This window comes from Panthera onca, chromosome B2 (genome assembly GCF_046562875.1).
Source record: "Panthera onca isolate mPanOnc1 chromosome B2, mPanOnc1 haplotype 2, whole genome shotgun sequence".
Lineage (NCBI taxonomy): Eukaryota > Metazoa > Chordata > Mammalia > Carnivora > Felidae > Panthera > Panthera onca.
The window spans coordinates 2,931,431-2,951,210 of NC_138343.1; the positions used below are offsets into that span (position 1 = coordinate 2,931,431).

Consider the following 19,780-nt stretch of genomic DNA (forward strand, 5'->3'; position numbering starts at 1 on the left):
CTGACATAGCCAGCTCCCCTCCCCACACCACATAGGGCAGTCTGGTTGTTCCAAAGAGTCACTTAGTGTAAAACCTTCTTCATTCCAGGTCTTGGTACTGTCATTAAAAGCAGATCTAAATTATGCAGTCACGAAGCGGAATTTATTTAAAATGAGACTAACGAATACATTATTAGTCTGGTGTAATTCCCGCTACCCCACCCCCCGCCATATTTGAGAAGGGGAAGAAGCTGAAATAAAAATGCATTTTTAAAGATAATTTAGGCGCTGACTTCCACAAACTCCAGGTCCGATTCTGTTTCACTGGTGGAATCTTAACATTTTGGTTGAAAACAGTAAACTTAGGATGGAGTACAGCAATGATTTTGTTCCTGTAATAGGAAATAAAGTCAGTAGCATGGAAAACAAAACGGTTTCAGAGATTTTAGGACTCAGATGAGGATTGAAGGAGAAACCAATCAGGTTACTCCCGCGACAGTTCTGGCCAATCAGGATCGTATCATCAGTATAAAGTCTGGTCCCAGCGCCGACTCTCCAGTCGCTGGTTTTCGCAGCGCGAGCTTCACTGTCATGGCTCGCACGAAGCAGACGGCGCGCAAGTCGACGGGCGGCAAGGCCCCGCGCAAGCAGCTGGCCACCAAGGCGGCTCGCAAGAGCGCGCCGGCCACCGGCGGCGTCAAGAAGCCGCACCGCTACCGGCCCGGCACGGTGGCCCTGCGCGAGATCCGCCGCTACCAGAAGTCCACCGAGCTGCTGATCCGCAAGCTGCCGTTCCAGCGGCTGGTGCGCGAGATCGCGCAGGACTTCAAGACCGACCTGCGCTTCCAGAGCTCGGCCGTGATGGCGCTGCAGGAGGCGTGCGAGGCCTACCTGGTGGGGCTCTTCGAGGACACCAACCTGTGCGCCATCCACGCCAAGCGCGTCACCATCATGCCCAAGGACATCCAGCTGGCGCGCCGCATCCGTGGGGAGCGGGCGTAAGCTTCTCCCGAAGCTCGTCCGGGCGCCCTCGCTTCCTCCCCTCTCCCCCAAAGGCTCTTTTCAGAGCCACTTCTGTTTTCACGGAGAGAAGCTGTGTACTCCGGGCTGCTACTGACATAAAAGTGCAGGCTTCGTGGAAGACAGCAGGGAAGTGGGGTCGGCGTACCACAATTTTTATCCAGCTAGGCTTTCGCCTTTATGCTAAATACGTTTAGTGGCGGAGGCCTTGCCTACTGGGTTCGTCTTCTATTAAATATGAAAGCTGTTCCTTAATAGACGGTTTATAAAGACTGCAGAGACCAAGTTACTGTTTGATCCTTTAAGTCCTCCAGATGTAAAGATAGAAAGCCTTCAGGAAAGGAACTTGGCCACCAAGTAAAGCAAGATTCAGCATAGGTACGGTACCTCCCGCTCCATCTCCTACAATCTGGGAGTGGAGTTCGGTGCAACTTTGGTGTATCCACTACACGCGGGAGGACAAATTACTTGCACGTCGAAGTTCTTCCATGGAGTTGAAAGATTTGAGTTGTCCAGGTTCCCAGGACGTGGCGGTTGCCGCCAGGTTAAAATCGGGCACTGCTAGTGTTTTGCCTAGAACCTAGCAGGCGTGCAGGCCTCACGTTTTCTTACCGATATTCCATTCCTTTTCTACAACTCCAAAAAAGCAAAAAGCCGGAATTTGGCTGAGGCCGTAGCTCTGTTTGCCAAACAAATGAGCTTCGTGTGCAGACCATTCTCATGGCATTTCGCATTATTTAGCACTAACATCTGGTAACTGTATAGGATAAAGCTCAGGAATGTTTATTCTCCTCCACACACATGCTAAGGAAAGATAGTCTAAGTTCAGCGCATTGGCCCTCTGGTCCTCCTCTGCCAGCTTCTGGGGGCCTGGCACCGGAGGCCTGGAGGCCAACCAGCCCACTCTTCTCTCCCCATAAAACATACATGTCATGAGGCCAGAGTTTTTTCTCTCTGTTTACTGTCCTATCCCTGGAATAGTAAAAGCAGGTGCTAATTAAATCCTCGTTGAACGAATGTATTGCTGATTTGCTGTCTTTTCCACCCAAGATAGCTCCATTCAGCCCTAGGCGGTTACCGTGCTCACCGCCACCGGCATTGCACCTGTCATCCTGCGTGTAATCACCACTATTGTGATTCCCACGGTGCGTAGATGAAATACTGACAACTATAGAAAGCTTGACAGTGTCCAAAGTATCTTTGCATATCTTTTTGGATGTGAACCTGACTGTAGCTGGGGTTTGGACAGGGCCTATCACTAACTACTGCTTCACTAGCTGTAGAAACGTTTATCTTTTCCATAAGTACCCAAGTATTAGGGGGCAAAGCTAGTAGATCTGTTTAAGAGTCTTTCAATAAACCCTAGGATGGAAGACCTGGATAAGCCTCCAATGGCTGTAGGAAAATAAAGAATTAATTTAAAAAAAAGCAAAGCAAAGCTAGGGGCAGGAAAGCCTATTTTCCTTTAGGCAAAAAGGCTCAGGGCAGAAGTCAGGTTGTTTTGATATCTTCCAGGTCCTCAGACAGGACACCTGCTGGGATCGGAGGGTGGGGGTGGGGGTGTCTATGGAAGAGTGTCTATGGAACAGTGAGGAATATTCTGTTGGAAGGCTAAGTTTGGGCATGGAAAAGGTGGTTTTAGGACACGTTCAAAAATTCTTTGATACTCTTACCTTCAAAAAATGGAGCCTAATTCCTCTCCCCTTGAGTTTGGACTGGATTTGGTTAGGGACTGGCTTCTAGTGAATGGGATAAAGCAAAGGCATGAAGTCAAAGTAATGGGGAGCTATTTGGAGACGAGGTCACAGAAGGTACTGTCCTCCTTGCTCTCTCTCCCGCCACTTGCCCTGGGGGACCCTGGCTGCCGTGTTGGGAGGACATGCAGGCAGCCCACGAAACTGACACTTTCTCCAACGTTCCATGAACAACTCCCAACAGCCACGGGAGCCCCAGCCATCTCCGGCCCCAGTCAAGCCTCAAGTGACCATGGCCCCTGTAGACAGCTTGACTCTTCTTGAGAGACCCTGAACCAGACCACCCAGCTAAAACCACTGTTTTCTGACCTCCAGAAACTGTGTGAAATAATACATTTTTTGTTAAATTTTGGGGGTAATTCATTACACAACAGTGAATAACCAATACATTGGGGAAAAAAAAAACCCAGAAGAGTTAGTGGTCACCCAATGGACTCCATCAGTCTAGACGAGATGACCACAGCCCACAGCTCTGCGCCATAGCCACCGCCCCGTTGGCAGCAGGATTTTCTTTTGCTGTTGTCCAGAGAGGCTGGAGACCAGCTTTGTGCCCCAAAAGATTCAGAAGGAAGATGAAGTCTTTGGTTCCTCAGGTAGGGCTGCTTTGAAGCTGCTTTGAAGTACCTGGTATGGTCACCTCCAGCTGCAGACTTTAGAGGGCATGGGAAGTGTGGTGTTCATGCAGGCTGGGCTAGAGACGACAGCTGAGTCCTTTCTCGCTCTCAGCAGCGCTTTCTCTCTCTCTTTTTGGAAATTTACCTGTTGAAGGTACTCTCTCTCTTTTAAATTTACTTATTTACCTAAGTGATCTCTACACCCAACGTGGAGCTGGAACTCATGACCCGGAGATCAGAAGTTGCACGCTCCATAGACTCAGCCAGCCAGGCGCCCCCAGAAGTACCATTTCTAATGGTCAGATATACTTGTTAAATAAACCATTACAAATCATTATTCTGTGACTCTCCTTTTCCCAGATTCCACACCAGTAGAGACTAGCAAACATGTAGATTATAAGTTATTTTAAATTTTTTTGTTAATGTTTTATTTATTTTCGAGAGACACAGAGAGACAGAGCATGAGTGGGGGAGGGGCAGAGAGAGAGGGAGACACAGAATCCGAAGCAGGCTCCAGGCTGTGAGCTGTCAGCAAAGAGCCCGATGCAGGGCTCGAACCCACAAACCAGGAGATCATGACCTGTGCCAAAGTCGAACACTTAACTGAGCCACCCAGATGCCCAGATTAGAAGTTATTTTAGATGGCGTTTTCCTTAATGATGAAATGGATCCTTGCTTTCAAGAGATTGCTTTAAAGATAAATGTGGTAATATATGAGACTGTAGGAGAGTACCCCTCCCCCCCCAGAGGAGATGTTAAGTGCACAGTAAGACCCAGTAAACCTAATTTCATCCAGAATTCCTAGTGTGGTGTGCTCTTGTAACATTGAGGAAATAAACCCAAATCCTCTTATAAGATTACATTCAGGAGTCGGTCACTATTGTCATTGGTTGATATTTGGAAAACAATCTAATTTGATCAGTAATACTCAGCAACTCGTAAAAAGGATTTCACTTCTGCTAGTGGCCAATCTTATTTCTTTGAAGATTCTTATTTCTGTGAAGTTTCTGTCTCACAAGGTGGGATTCTCCAAACTTGTCTTCCAATTCCGGGTAGTACTTGTTCCCCAGGAACACCAGTGTTTAGGAGGCAGGGGAGATGCTGAGATAATTAGATGAGAACAGACGGTTTTAGAACTGCCCACAGGCTCTCCAGAGGGGAGAAGCCCTGAGAGGCCATCAAGCAGGGAAAGAAGCAAAGTCACCAAGAATTCATTATGTATATTTTTTAAAGTTTATTTATTTTGAGAGACAGCACAAGCAGGGGAGGAACAGAGAGGGGGAGAGAATCCCAAGCAGGAACCCCACTGTCAGCGCAGAGCCTGATGCAGGGGCTTGAAGTCACAAAATGTGTGATCATGACCTGAACTGAAACCAAGAGTCGGATGCTCAACTGACTGAGCCACCCAGGCACCCGGCCAAAGATTCTTTACGAAGGAAGCATGGGGGGTGCTCACTCTGCAGCGGGCTATGCTGCCGGAAGTGTCCCCCACTGACACGGTTCTCATTATGAAAGAGATTAAGTGTAGAAAATGCATTTCTAAATATATCTCTACCAGTAATAAGGTTTCTTATCTGGATAAGATTAGAAATAATGTATTTCTGAGATGGGAACTGGTACCAAGTGCACTTAAAAATTTTCATCTACATAAATGGCCTGAAACAGGGTTTATAGGGATGATAGTTCTGTGGAAGAAAATATGCCTTGAGTATATTAGTTTATTGCCTATCTTAAAGAAAAAAAATCTGACTTTAAATGGAGACAGTTGAATAGCTAACAATTATATGAAGAATTTTTGTACTTCACTAGGTAATCAGATAAATGCAAGTTAAAATAATGAAATACTGGGTAAAAATCACACGTGGCATGCGAGGTGGAGAAACTTCCTTTCCTGTGGTGGTTTGTTGATGGTGGTCTTACACAATACATTTTGAAGAATTTTCTAATTTACTTCGTAGAACTGGGTATGCCCAGGTCTATGCCCAAAGGAAATTCTCCTACAGACCCATAAAAGGACATATCGAGAATATTCATCAAAGTGCTATTTGTGAAAGCAAAAGAGTAGAGATAAATTAAGGGCATGAATAAGGAAAATATAGTGGCTGAATTCCAAGAAGTGCTCTTTCTTCTAAGATCAAGAAACAAGTAAATGGCAAAAACAAAAGCTGAACCAAACGCTCATCCCTGCTCATCCTCATTCAGTTCATACCTGGACTCTTGGGCCATGATCTCCAACAGAATTTTCTGGCTTTACTCACAAATGACCTGGAATAACCACCAAAACCAAAGGCACCAATTCTGAGTCTTTTTTTTTTTTTCCCCTTTCTTCTTTATTTATTTAAATTCTAGTTAGTTAACATACAGTGTGTAGTCTGGGCTTCAGGAGTAGAACCCAGTGATTCATGTCTTACAATGACACCCAGGGCTCATCACAAGTGCCCTCCTCAATGCCCATCCCCCAGCTAGCCCCTCCCCCCTCCCGTCCCCTCCAGCTTGTTCTTGGTATTTAAGAGTCTCTCACAGTTTGCCTCCTTCTATTTTTATCTCATGTTTCCTTCCCTTCCCCTAGGTTCATCTGAATCTTGAGTACGTTTTAAACCTGATTTACAGGACACCAGTGTCTTGGTCTGTTCCGGCTGCCAGGACAGAACACCATATGCTGCGTGGCTTACAAACAACAGAAATTTATTTCCCAGAGTTCTGGAGGCTGGGAAGTCAAAGACAAAGGCTTTGGCCAAATTCAGTGCGTACTGAGAAGTTACTTCCTGGTTCACAGACGGTCATGTCACTGGGTCCTCACACCGTGGGAGACACAGTGGATCACTGGGGTCTCTCTTACAGAGGCACGAACAGCATCTGGGAGGCCTCTGCACTCACGACTTCAGCGCCTGTCAGTATCCCCACTTCCAAGGCCCATCACATTAGGGTTCAGGTTTCAACGTTATGAATTCTGAATGGACACACACATTCAGTCTACAGCAACCAGTTCATTTTCGAAGAGTAGAAGCTTAGGAACTGCGTTCTTGGCTTCTCCCCTTCTTTGGAAGCCAGGATGGCTAAGGGGGCCTCTACACGAGGGCCCTCAGCTTCACTGTGGTTTTTATGTTCTCAGTAGCCAACCCTGGAGATATTAGTAAGGTAAGATGATCAGCATTTCCCGGCAACGTTGTCGGATAGATTTCAGGCATGAAAATTAGCTAAATTAAGAGAAGCTTAGAAAACAATATAAAGACCATCATGGATCACGTGATAGTAAGAAATTGCAGAAACAAGGTAGGACATTCGATAAAATGAGACAACGTCAGGCATGAAATGCCTATGTTGGAGAATACACTTGAGTCTTTACACTTTCAGAACAAAGCAAGAGTTGCCACTGACTAGTGAGTTTTGAAAATCACTTTTCCAGCCATTAACAGACAAGAAAATGACAATGACCCGAGGAAAGAGGACGGGTAAGATGAAGAGAGGAAGAGGCCGAAGTAGGGAGCAGTGCATCCCGCTTCAATTACCCCCCTCCCCCTTTTTTTAAGTTTATTTACTGATGGGGGTGGGGGGACAGAGAAAGAGGGAGGGAGAATCCCAAGCAGGCTCCACAGGGTCAACAGAGCCCGACGTGGGGCTGGAACCCACGAACTGTTAGAGCATGACCTGAACCAAAGTCTGGCGTTTAACCAACTGAGCCACCTAGACTAGGCGCCCCCTTCCATTGGTCTTAACAGCACATGAAAGGAGTTAGAAGCTGAAGGAAGGTTTACGGATGCCAGCAGGGGTGGTAACTGCTCTGAGGCGAGGGCAAGGAAAGGAAACTCCTTGCTTCCGGGTCTCACAGTTAAGATTCTGAGCTGGTGAAAGGCTGCTCTGTGTGGACGTAAGACACTACCAAAGTGGGAGAAAGGACTTGAGAGCCTAAGTTCACGGAGTGGAAAAGACTCCAAAAAGTTAGTGGCGTTTTGGACCGGTATGTCTGTGTGCATGTATAAGTGAGTGTGCATGCATGTGGGGGACAGGAGAAATGAGATTTGGGAGAGGGAGTAATGACTAGTAGGGAAGCTAACTCTGAGTGGAGAACAGCAACAAAAAAGTCAAAGATAAGGAAAACAATCTCCCAGCCACTTCCAAAGCCTTAACCAAAACAAACAAAACAAAATCAGGTGACAAGGAAATAAGGATGTGGCAAATTAAATTGAAAACATGACAATATTGAAAAGGATTGAGCCAAACATTTGGAACTAATAATATTAAAAAATTGTCAACCAGGGAGGTGTGGATCAGCAAGCAACTTTCGCCTAATTAAGGGGCAAGGGCCTTAATTAGGCCTTTTAAGGGCCTTAATTTTGCCTAATTAAGGGCCTAATTAAGTTTCACAGAACTTAAAACATTGTCAATATTTCTCTTGGAAAATACTATCTCTCCTAATGTGGGGGGCGGGGGGGGGGGGAATCCCTGCATGTATTCCAATTATTCACCAAGAAATTATTGGACAGGTCATGCCAATGAGCATAATTACATGCTGAGACACAAAAAAGAATCTTAATAGTATTTCATTTAAATGAAATGAGAACCTTAAACTCTTAAAATATTGGGGACTTTTTTAATTCTCTTCTCCTCCTTGCATGCGGGGAACAGACTGCCAGCAGATGTAGCTAAAAAATCTGCAGGCCCGTCTGTTTGTTCCCTCCATGCAAGGGGGAAAAGAGAATGAAGAGTCTCGAATTTAACAGGGAATTACACCTTCAGGAAACAGAGACCGTGAATGTTTCAGGACAGAGCACTGGCAATGCAATCAAATCAAATTACACGCCTTTCAAGGTATGTTACCTTCACCAAAGGAACACTCATAACTTTTCTGTGCTGCAAGACTTGTCTTGAAAAGACTGGTCTCCAAATAATATTTCCAAGAACAGCTGGTATATATTGAAGCAGAATGCTGCCCGTTTCTCTGTAGGTGCAGGGGAAAGAGTGCCCTTATTCATCAGCAGATAGATACACCTTTTACTTCCTCAAGGTTAAGCACGCAGATTCCATTTTCAAACAGGGATGGAAAAAGAGGCGGGACTAGACGCTCAGTAAGAAATGTTCACGAATACAACACAGGCAAGTAGTGTTTTTAACTTACGGGAAGTACAGTTTAGGATACACCCAGTGGCTGATTCCTGGAATAAAATTAGGTATTTGTTCAAGGAGTAAATAATCACACACTTTTGAAATAGGAAGTGTAAACCTAACAGAGGCTGGGGGAAAGAGAAGCGTGGGTGTGGACGAGCAGGTTTCCAGGGAGAAACGATTCATTATCTGGGAGACAAGCCAGCGCCCGAGAGAGGCCGTTCCAAACAGCCCGATCAGGGAAACCACCAGCGCCGCCTTTCCAAGGTTTTTTCCCTGGAATAAAGTCTTCCCTAGTCTCTTCATCCTGCCTTTTGTTTGTAAATGAAAGGCAGAGGGTTTCTGGGTGCAGTCGGTTTCCCAGTTCATCAAAGGACTTGGTGGGGGAGGGGGAGCTTGGAAAAGCTTTGCCGCCTGCTCCTGCGCTCTGCAAGGCATGGGTAAAAGGTCACCTTCCTCAACAACTTAAGAAACCTAGTGTTTCCAACCCAGATGAAGAGAATAAGTCACTTCCCCCAAAATATGTGGCAGCGAAGGGGAAGGGAAAGAAGACAATAAGTAATACGTAAAGAAGGGAAACGGGGAGGTAAAAACCGCACCTTGACCTGTAGCCAGGAGGCGCTGACGCGGGCCGCCCGACGGGTCACGGAGAGAGGACCCGGCGCCCGGCGCGGTTTCACAAACGCCCCAAATGCCTGCAATCGCAGCTCAGGAGAGTTCCACGCGAGCTCAGCTGCCCCGCCACGAGTCGCCACCTCGACCAGTGCTGAGCGACAGAAACAACGGCAAGATTTCACCCGGCCACCGAGGCCCGGGCAAGCGCAGAGAACCGCAGGAACTTTCCATTAGGCGCCTTTTTTTAAACCAAGGACCGTAAGCACCGCCCCTCGCATTGATGCTGAAAACTCGGGCTGGGCTCGGTCGGAGACCTCACCGGGCGGATACTGTGGGTAGGCGGTGTTCCCAAACAGGTCCGACAGAGGAGTATATAAACTCCTACCTCGGCGAGTAATTGTTTGTCTGTTCCGGAAACATGTCTGGACGCGGCAAGGGTGGGAAGGGCCTGGGCAAGGGGGGAGCCAAGCGCCACCGCAAGGTGCTGCGCGACAACATCCAGGGCATCACCAAGCCCGCCATCCGGCGGCTGGCCCGGCGCGGCGGCGTCAAGCGCATCTCCGGTCTCATCTACGAGGAGACCCGCGGGGTGCTCAAGGTGTTTCTGGAGAACGTGATCCGGGACGCCGTCACCTACACGGAGCACGCCAAGCGCAAGACGGTCACGGCCATGGACGTGGTGTACGCGCTCAAGCGCCAGGGCCGCACCCTCTACGGCTTCGGGGGCTAAGATGACCTTAAATTGTCGCACCAATTGCCCAAAAGGCCCTTCTAAGGGCCACCCACGAAATCTTTTAAGGAGCTGTAGACCCCCTTTGTTGACTTAGCTGAGCGCCGTACCATGAGTGTCCTTAGCGTGGGTTAGGACCCGTTAAACCCGAAACTAGTGTGCCTGAAATATCCGCGCGTCCCTGCACTCTCGGCCCCCGGTGTGTCCATCACAAAGTGGCTGAACGTCCGGTCATGCCGAGTCTTTACTGTCAAAGGCAGGTTTGTACTGAAAGCCGAACTAACTTACCATACAACGTCCGAGGTGCAACTGGACGGTCGTGGTAAACAGCGATTCTCTTCGTCTGGGAGTTCTGGCTTAGAACGCAGTGGCAGGACGTGCAAACCACGTCAGTCCCGCCAACTGACTTCACTTAAAGTAGGTGCATTTTTACCAGGAATGCAATCATGGCGCTTTTTAAATTCATGAAATGCACTTTGGGATTCTCAATACAACATGGGAAGGGATGCTCATGCATCCTAGAAGTTTTTTGAAAAGTCCGACATTTTCTTTGTGCATCATCACAGAGATCGGCGGGCGAGGCGGGAAGACGCTTCCGGTCCTCAATGGATTGAACCAAGTGAATTCTGGAGGCGGGGCGAGGCTGGGCGGGGCGGGCGCCTACTATCCAATCAGGATTCGAGAGTCGCTATAAGTACTGGGACCCGTGTTCTTGATCCCGCAGTGCTGAGTAGCTAGTCTTAGTTGTCATGGCTCGCACGAAGCAGACGGCGCGCAAGTCGACGGGCGGCAAGGCCCCGCGCAAGCAGCTGGCCACCAAGGCGGCCCGCAAGAGCGCGCCGGCCACCGGCGGCGTCAAGAAGCCGCACCGCTACCGGCCCGGCACGGTGGCCCTGCGCGAGATCCGCCGCTACCAGAAGTCCACCGAGCTGCTGATCCGCAAGCTGCCGTTCCAGCGGCTGGTGCGCGAGATCGCGCAGGACTTCAAGACCGACCTGCGCTTCCAGAGCTCGGCCGTGATGGCGCTGCAGGAGGCGTGCGAGGCCTACCTGGTGGGGCTCTTCGAGGACACCAACCTGTGCGCCATCCACGCCAAGCGCGTCACCATCATGCCCAAGGACATCCAGCTGGCGCGCCGCATCCGTGGGGAGCGGGCATAAGGCTTTGTAGCGTTCTCCGTACACTCTCCCCCAAAGGCTCTTTTCAGAGCCCCTCCATTGTCACCAGGAAAGAGCTGTTAAACTTGTAGGGAATATACGGTAGGCTCGGGAACAACATGGGGCGGTTTCCAATACCTCCTGTGCCACACCAGGCGTGTGCACCCGAAGACTGCAGGAGGTGGCTGTGCTGTGAATCGGGAGGTTTCGCATTGGCTGACCCCTCCTGGTACTTAGCACAAAGGAGCTGTTTGAATATACTGAAACGAACCAGCCATCCTAGAAATGAGCTGTTCTGGGCCACGAAGTGATTGAAGGAAAGAAAGTTTTAAAGTTGAGTTCAGGTTTCTGTGCATTGTGCAGTTGGCAAGAACCGCTTATTTGCTTTTGCCAAGTGGCCCCAGTGCTTTTACATCAGGAATGGGCCTCAATTTGCTTCTCTTACTCGGAGGCACAGAACATGTAGTACCCTCCGTGCTTAAAAAGGTTTCAACGTGATGTTTGACAAGAATAGTCTCTTCGGTTTTATCCATATATGTGATTGTGGAAAATGGGCCGACAATGACCTACATATTCTGACCTGCAGGCTGTCCTCTGAGTTCTCAGGAGCTCTAAAAAGCATAAGGTATTTCCTTGTTTTAAAATTGTGCTTCTCAGTGTGAAGTTGGGTTGTGAGGTTTTTTGTTTTGTTTTTTTTTTTCAAAAGGAATCAGACGGAACTAAGATTTTAAAGCTGTTACTAGTTTCCACAAAAATAATGGGTTTCCTAATAAATTTGTTGTGTCTATTAAATTTGTCCAATTGCTTTTTTTTTTTTTTTTTTTTTGAAAAATCTGGTGCTTTTCACATAGGACTATAATTGTTTATTTGCTTGTTTTGATTACAAATCCTAATTCCCATGAGGTTGCAGTTTTTCTCGAGTGTTCTCAGACTGGTCAGCCATCTGGGCCTTATATTCTTTCCCGTATTTGGGGTTTGCCCTTCCGGAGAGGCTGACATCCCAGCTACAGGCTCCTAAAACTTTTTGGAATGTCGGGGAATTGACAAGAAAGACCGTTCTGAAAAAAAAAAAAAAGAAAAAGAAAAGAAAAGAAAAGAAAAAAAAAGGCCATTCTGACCTGCGGGCCAGAGTCCTCTTATAGAGGAGTTTAGAAATTCTTTAGTGGCTCTTAGTTTTAGAGACTACTTGATGTTATCTCTTACAAGCTTCAAAGATTGATTTCTCCTCACCCTTTCTAGGATTTTTCCCATCATAATAGAGCTGAGGACATATATTGCTTACAGAGCTTGTGGTCCAGGTTCAAACCTTAAAACTGCCAATGACTAGCCATATAACTTCTGGTAGGTTACTCATCCTTGCCCTGGGTCTCTGTATAGCTGTAAACTGTGGCAAATAAGACTGCAGAGCAATCTTAGATTACTTCCTGGCACTTAGTGAATGCTCAGTGAATGTTAGCCCTTGTTAATTATGCCTCTCTTAAGCATAAAGGTTTGGGTTTCCCCCGCCCTAGATCTTCTGAAAGCTTTGTGGTTGAAGTGGTGGAAAATGCTTGCTTAAAACATTTTTGTTAATATCCCTTCTTTAGTTCTTGACGTGCATGGTTCTGAAAAAAGGCAGGCTTGTAGCAATATCCCATAATCTGTGTCTGTGTGGATGAGTCCAAAACATAGCAAAATGGCCAGATAGCAAACATTCTGGCCTTTTCAGGCCAAATATTGTCTCCGGCTTTTTTTTTTTTTTTTTTTTTTTCTTAACACAATTAAAAAATCTAAAAAGCACTCTTAACTTGAGAGCAACCGAAAACGACACTGTCCCGATTTGGCCTTGACTTGGCTACAGGTTCAACTCCAGGAGCTCTTTGGGGAGAAATAAGTTGGCAACTTTAAACTTCCCTAAAGTTTGTCACAGGGAAGAACTAGGTGAGTGTTGATTGCAGTAGAGATTCTAATCATTAGACCTCCCTTCTCATCCAGGCCAGTCACAAAATCCTATCCATTCCCCACCTCACCCTCCTCCCAAACAAAGAAGCAAACATATCCTCCCTCCGTTCCAATCTCAAGGTTACTGCCTCCGTTCTCTTGGATGCTAATGTATTCCTGAATTCTTCTGAACCTCTATAACTTGCAGTCCCTCAATTCCCACCCTTCTCATAGTTGATAGTCAACAATTTCTCTGAAATACAGGTCTGCCTTTGCTCAAACACACAAAAATGCCCACATTGATGTCTCCTGGCTGCTTACAGAAGAGGGTATTCCTGACAGTGTATTTTATTAAATGTTGACGGAGATATGGGGTTTGAATGAGAGCACTGAGAAGAGCCCCTAGGAAACCCGACAAAGTCCCATGTCATCTACACAGTCTGTACTTTTGAGGACTACTGGAACCCCTTGAATATTTTCAGCAGGTTTGAGTTTTTCCTAAAGCACATTATCCGGACAAGGCAATTTTTGTACTTATTATCATGGATTTGCTTAACACTAAAGAGAGAAAGGATCTCGATAAAAAAAACACACACACACACACACACACTCAATTTAAGTTTGAATTTGAATCCAGGTCATTGGATCCTGAAGCCAAAGTCATTCTTCTTCCTCCCGCTGCAAGGTAGACGTCATTCTGGCTACTGAACATCTCCAAGCTGCAAAAGACATTCTCTAGAGATATTGTCACCTGCAAAATCGTAGGAAGCAGAACTGGTCTTGAAAGTGGGGTGTGTGGGGTGTATGTGGTGAATTTGGGGCTGCAGGCAACTGTCTCCGCTGCCCCTGTGTTACTTGCTACAGTTGGAAACAAAGTTTATGTCCAAACCAAGGAAACCTGGGTCTTCCTCTAGCAAAAAATCAAAGGCCGAACCTAGGGACAAAGCTTTTGAAAAAATCTCCACTTGATAGTTCGTAGACACTTATTGCAACTTGCAACAAACTAGCACAATGCCTTAAACCCAGTGGATATACGTGAAAAGCTGAAAAGATTTTTAAAAATATCTTTCATCTGTTGCGCACGACTCATGAAAACACAAGCCAGCATGTGAACCTGGAGGCTGCTTTCCTCCTTTACAGCTTCAAAGCGTCAAATAATGTACAATTATTTTCAGCATTTAATCAAATTTGGGGGGCTAACAAACACAGTTCTGGAGTCCAACCGCGAAGGGCGGCTGCCTGAGGGCAGTGGATTGGACGCTCCACCAATCACAGAGCGCCACCGGCTTATATAAGCGCCTGGCCGGAGTCGGGCGGCATTGCACGACTTGCTCTTTGGATTTTGAGTCTCTCTTCCTCTCGCAGTTCCTGCCTCTGGCCATGTCGGAAACCGCGCCTGCCGAGACGGCTGCCCCGGCGCCGGTGGAGAAGTCACCTGCCAAGAAGAAGGCGACCAAGAAAGCTGCGGGCGGTGGCGCGGCGAAACGCAAGGCCACCGGCCCCCCGGTGTCAGAGCTGATCACCAAGGCGGTCGCCGCCTCCAAGGAGCGCAACGGCCTCTCCCTGGCCGCGCTCAAGAAGGCGCTGGCGGCCGCCGGCTACGACGTGGAGAAGAACAACAGCCGCATCAAGCTGGGCCTCAAGAGCCTGGTGAGCAAGGGCACCCTGGTGCAGACCAAGGGCACCGGCGCCTCGGGCTCGTTCAAGCTCAACAAGAAGGCGGCCTCCGGGGAGGCCAAGCCTAAAGCCAAAAAGGCGGGCGCGGCGAAGGCCAAGAAGCCCTCCGGGGCCACCCCCAAGAAGCCAAAGAAGGCTGCGGGAGCCAAGAAGGCGGTGAAGAAAACTCCGAAGAAGGCGAAGAAGCCCGCGGCTGCCGGGGTCAAGAAGGTGGCCAAGAGCCCCAAGAAGGCCAAGGCCGCCGCCAAGCCCAAGAAGGCGGCGAAGAGCCCAGCCAAGCCCAAGGCTGTGAAGCCGAAGGCGGCCAAGCCCAAAGCCGCCAAGCCCAAGGCAGCGAAGCCCAAGGCTGCCAAGGCGAAGAAAGCGGCCCCGAAAAAGAAGTAGGAAGTTGGCCTTTGAGAAGGCAGCAAAACCCCAAAGGCTCTTTTCAGAGCCACCCAGAGATTTCTGAAAACAGCTGTACGCTCAGGTCGAACCCTTAATCTTGAACAATTGCGTCAGCCAACACTGCGGGTTGTTAAACCCTGCATCTGCTTCCCCTTTTCAGTTTTTCTCTCGATTTCACTTGCAAAGAACATATTTGGGCTGAATTTCATTCAGCCCCCTTGTGTGGATTACTTACGACTTGATGGATGGATCGCCCGTAGGGGCTGTATGTACTGCAGCGTCTAAAAATGTGGGTTACAAAAGGAGAGCAGTTTGCTTTTTTAAAAAGCCCGCGCAACATCCCCAATTGGTTCTTTTCCTGCAGGCAGGAGGATCTTGATTGGTACGCGTATTGAAACGCAGATGGGCTGGGCTTTAAAGGTTCAGTGGCACATTATTAGGTAGACCCTAAACTACTGTCCCAGCTCTTTCCCAGAAATAGTGAGTGGCTCTGAAAAGAGCCTTTGGTTTGCAAGTTGCTAGGGAGACCTTATTTGCCCTTGGCCTTGTGGTGGCTCTCGGTCTTCTTGGGCAGCAGCACGGCCTGGATGTTGGGCAGGACGCCGCCCTGCGCGATGGTGACGCGGCCCAGCAGCTTGTTGAGCTCCTCGTCGTTGCGGATGGCCAGCTGCAGGTGGCGCGGGATGATGCGCGTCTTCTTGTTGTCGCGGGCCGCGTTGCCCGCCAGCTCCAGGATCTCGGCCGTCAGGTACTCCAGCACGGCCGCCAGGTACACCGGCGCGCCGGCCCCGACCCGCTCGGCGTAGTTGCCCTTGCGGAGCAGGCGGTGCACGCGCCCCACCGGGAACTGCAGGCCGGCCCGCGACGAGCGCGTCTTGGCCTTGGCGCGAGCCTTGCCGCCCTGCTTCCCGCGTCCAGACATGACGACACGAAACAATTCACCAAGGACTAGAATGTGGGTGAGTAGGATGGGACACAGCTTCACTACTTATAGTCCTCACGCGGCGCCAAAATAAAGCTGTCCCATTGGCTAAAATTCCAGTCTTATTTAAGCCAATGGAATCCTGGCTTTTCAAATACACTTATTTTGATTGGATACAACCACATGATGCCCTCTAGAATTTACCACCAATTAGACACCCGGTTGGTTTAATTTTCTTCGCGTGAGAAGCTGTGCATAAAGAGAACCTAGAGACCCTCAGTTTTTCTCCAGCCTTTCGGCTTGGGGGGCGGGGGTGGTTCCTGTGCTCCGTGACAAGACCAGGCAAGGCTAACAAGCTGTGAACAGAGGCACGTAGAGCCCCCTACTCATTTTCTCTCTTATTCTCAAGCCCTTCAGCAACTACTCCCGGCCCTGCCTGAGCCAGCCAAGTCCGCTCCCGCCCCGAAGGAGGGCTCCAAGGAGGCGGTGACCGGGGCGCCGAAGGACGGCAAGAGGCGCAAGCGCAGCCGCCGGGAGATCGCGCCCCCCGCCCCCGTCCCGTGTACGTGTACAAGGTGCCTCCAAGGTAGGGGTCAGACGCCCCCCAGGCTTTCTTTCACAGCCATCTACGCTTTCCAAAAACACTAGTGCCCATTTTGCCCCGATTTAGAGGTAGGCAAATGCAATTTTTAATCTGAAGGCTTTGGTCCGTGCTTCTTAATTTGTGCAAAAGCTACATTTTGGCCTCGTGTTTCCAATAAGATATAAAGTTTTTTTTTTTTTTTTTTTTTTAATTCTCACAAACATCAGACACCCCAAAATCATCTTATTGTGAGTATTTCACTTAACATCTAAATTCTCACACCAAGAATCACTCGTTCGGTTAATTAGTGAGAAAATTTTAAATTACGACGAGAAGAAAGAATATCTTTCAGCTTCTAGTGAAAATCTTATCTGGGTGAACATCTATTTCTCTCCCCTTACGGAATACCACCGTTTATCAGTATCTCCGCTGTCCCCCCTCCCCCTTCCCGTTGGAAGGCTCTGAATCACATAAATTGGTTTAAAGGAAACTTACCAAGTCACAGTCCCTTTAACATTCTTTACGGTCAATGCTGAGTACGGACCTTTCTGCTACCTCTCATTGTAGGCCTACGTTTTCACCAAGTTACCTAAATGGTGTTGGGATAAAGATGGGGACAGAGAGGAAAATGAGAACTTAAATTAATCACCTCCGTTCACCCCTTAAGGATGAGGATTGCTAATCCAGGCACTACTTTCAGACTTGAATTTTTCTAGGGGTCACTTTTTGCACGTATTCCTGGGTACACCTTCCAAGATACACCTCACTCCACCCCATTTTTCCTAGTGAAGTTCCAGAAAGGTGCATACTGAGCCTGCCTCCTTTATCTCACATTGTAATGACCTCTTTTCTGGAACCCGTGTCTGTTCGTTGTGATTTTCACGTAGGCAACTCCCATTTTACAGCAACATACATATTTTATGAGAAATAGTTATATTTTTCCAGAATAACAAAATTCAGGAAGAAGAGTGGAACTGTGTTTACATGTTGTAAATATCTTTAATTTCTGGCTTAATAGAAGACAGCTAGATTCATGTACAGTATTTGTTTCTGCAGTCAATCTATTGCAATATGATTGTCAAATGAAAATGAGAGTGGAAAAGTTAAGTAACTTTCAGTATGACACAAATAAATTTAGTCTCACACACCCACCAGAAGGGTCTCAGAGACCCCCATGTGTCCCCAGATCATATTTTGAGAATCACTGCCTTTAGGACAAGAAGACATTTCATTTGTTTATTTCATAACCATCCTGTTGGCGGTAGCATTGGGGATACCCTTGGCAGGAGCTGATACACAGAATAATTTGAGAAGGCCTTGTGAATCAGTCTGCATTCCCAATGATGGCTGTCATTAAAATGAAATCTGCTCTCCTGAAATGAAATTTCAGTGAATAAAAAGGCAGGGAGCTCTTTTTTGAGGCTTGATCTACAGCGTTTTCATTTTTTTCTTAACTAGGCTCCACGCCCAGTGCGGGGCTTGAACTCCTGACCCTGAGATTGAGTCACATGCTGTACCAACTGAGTGAGCCAGGTGCCAGTTTAATTTTAATTCTCCATTTAGCACGGTTTAAACATGATTCTTTCATACTTTCTTGCCTCCCCTCTCTTTTTACTGTTACTGTTAGTCCGGACATCTAAGATCGGCCTTACTTTCAGTCAGTAATGTCTTGGACGCATTAACTCGAAACTTGTAATCACTACCTCTTCCAGGGCTTCTGGTGAATAAAGAGAGACCAAAATCTCCACTCTAGGGCTTACGTTGGGTAGTTAGTTCTCTGTGACCACTGGTGCACCTGCCTGACTCCAGAGCCTCAAGAACACTTCAGTGGCAGATGCTGTTTTCAAAGGCCAAGTGCATATTACACTTTTCTCTGACAGTCCTTTATCTCGGTCCAGAATAATTTTTTTTTTTTTTTAACTCTAACTCACTTTTCTTCCTGAGCTAATTGCTTCATTCTTCTCTGCCAATATAAGACATCACCTTATCAAGGTTAATTTACCAGATTTGGGGTCTCAATCTAAATAAAGAGTTTCAAAAAACAATATAATTACAAATTTTAGAAAAGACACAATGGACTTCTATCCAGGTATGTGTTAAAATACTCATGGGGCGCCCGGGTGCTCAGATGGTTGAGCGTCGGACTTTCACTCAGGTCATGATCTCACGGTCTGAGTTCGAGCACCGTGCTGACAGCTCAGAACCTGGAGCCTGCTTCAGATTCCGTGTCTCCCTCTCTCTCTGCCCCTCCCCTGCCCGTGCTCTGTCTCTCTGGCTCTCAAAAATAAATAAACATAGAAAAAGTTTTGTAAAGAATACTCATAATAAATTAGTAATTTTAATATTCCACCTTGAACTTCTGAAAGAATTAATAGAGTCCACAGCATGAATATGAGGATGCTGTCTGTGTGCTCTCTTTGCACGTGTAGCCCCAAATGGTTCTCCCAGCCATTATCAGCCGCATGCCACTTCTTTGAAAAGAATACGAAGTTTTAATTTTTCTAACATTCTTACCCCAAGAGAGTACTAAAAAAATAAGGGGTCAGCGATTGTCCAGTTTCTGATTATTCCATTAATTCCATTAAATACAATATAAATGAAAAAATATAAAAATGTGTTATGTATCATTTTGTTTTAGGGAGTGTACGTATATATGTATGTGTATAGTGTATTTGGGCTTACAGAATATATAGCTAAGATGTCAGGATTGCATCTATCTGTATTTTCCATCTCACTGCTGTTCCGTGCTGGGAGCATGAAATAATCAAGAACCAGATAGCCAATGCTTTTGAATTTTTTGGAATCCCCTTGGAGTAAAAGCGTTGGAGAAATTAAAATAGAATTTATTTTAGCGTGTGTATAAATAATACATTTATGTATGTGACATACATGAACAAATACATATATACATATACATGTACACACACTCATGGTATAATTATTTTAGTTGCACGCAGTATTAAGTTTCAGTTGCTTGGAGACAAATATAAATAATTGTATTTGGCCAAATACAAATGTCTTAACACTTGCAGGATACCTTAACGTTCTATTACTTTATTTTCAAGATGTGACTTTAAAATGTTGGTGGTGGAATTAAATTAAAAAGCTACAGAACAATCACGTTAATATCAAGAATTATTTTTTAATTTTGTTTAATGTTTACTTATTTTTGAGATTAAGAGAGAGACAGAGTGTGAGCAGGGGAGGGGCAGAGAGAGAGGGAGACTCAGAATCCAAAGCAGGCTCCAGGCTCTGAGCTGTCAGCACAGAGCCCGACGCGGGTCTTGAACTCAGGAACAATGAGATGGTGACCTGAGCC

The 19,780-nt window shown here is 47.0% G+C and overlaps 5 protein-coding genes across 5 annotated transcripts; 4 read left to right on the plus strand and 1 right to left on the minus strand.

Annotated features, from left to right (window-relative positions):
• Positions 1-555: 555 nt before the first annotated feature.
• On the plus strand, positions 556-1,046 carry H3C12 (H3 clustered histone 12). The gene has a single exon (XM_078446423.2). It carries the CDS (start codon positions 571-573, stop codon positions 979-981), a length of 411 nt encoding a protein of 136 aa, XP_078302549.1. The 5' UTR covers positions 556-570; the 3' UTR covers positions 982-1,046.
• An 8,431-nt stretch (positions 1,047-9,477) lies between these two features.
• H4C13 (H4 clustered histone 13) lies at positions 9,478-9,867 on the plus strand. Its single transcript, XM_060628505.2, has one exon. The coding sequence runs from the start codon at positions 9,504-9,506 to the stop codon at positions 9,813-9,815; it is 312 nt and encodes a 103-aa protein (XP_060484488.1). The 5' UTR covers positions 9,478-9,503; the 3' UTR covers positions 9,816-9,867.
• A 663-nt stretch (positions 9,868-10,530) lies between these two features.
• Positions 10,531-11,605, plus strand: LOC144616315 (histone H3.1). The gene has a single exon (XM_078446513.2). It carries the CDS (start codon positions 10,565-10,567, stop codon positions 10,973-10,975), a length of 411 nt encoding a protein of 136 aa, XP_078302639.1. The 5' UTR covers positions 10,531-10,564; the 3' UTR covers positions 10,976-11,605.
• Positions 11,606-14,176: 2,571 nt separating this feature from the next.
• H1-5 (H1.5 linker histone, cluster member) lies at positions 14,177-15,077 on the plus strand. Its single transcript, XM_060629358.3, has one exon. It carries the CDS (start codon positions 14,273-14,275, stop codon positions 14,951-14,953), a length of 681 nt encoding a protein of 226 aa, XP_060485341.1. The 5' UTR covers positions 14,177-14,272; the 3' UTR covers positions 14,954-15,077.
• A 379-nt stretch (positions 15,078-15,456) lies between these two features.
• On the minus strand, positions 15,457-15,893 carry LOC144616316 (histone H2A type 1-E). Its single transcript, XM_078446514.2, has one exon. It carries the CDS (start codon positions 15,876-15,878, stop codon positions 15,486-15,488), a length of 393 nt encoding a protein of 130 aa, XP_078302640.1. The 5' UTR covers positions 15,879-15,893; the 3' UTR covers positions 15,457-15,485.
• Between the last annotated feature and the right edge of the window lie 3,887 nt (positions 15,894-19,780).

Bases quoted from the DNA above. Each gene is read 5' to 3' on its own strand.
- H3C12 (XM_078446423.2), top strand. From the start codon at position 571: ATGGCTCGCACGAAGCAGACGGCGCGCAAGTCGACGGGCGGCAAGGCC.
- H4C13 (XM_060628505.2), top strand. From the start codon at position 9,504: ATGTCTGGACGCGGCAAGGGTGGGAAGGGCCTGGGCAAGGGGGGAGCC.
- LOC144616315 (XM_078446513.2), top strand. From the start codon at position 10,565: ATGGCTCGCACGAAGCAGACGGCGCGCAAGTCGACGGGCGGCAAGGCC.
- H1-5 (XM_060629358.3), top strand. From the start codon at position 14,273: ATGTCGGAAACCGCGCCTGCCGAGACGGCTGCCCCGGCGCCGGTGGAG.
- LOC144616316 (XM_078446514.2), bottom strand. From the start codon at position 15,878: ATGTCTGGACGCGGGAAGCAGGGCGGCAAGGCTCGCGCCAAGGCCAAG.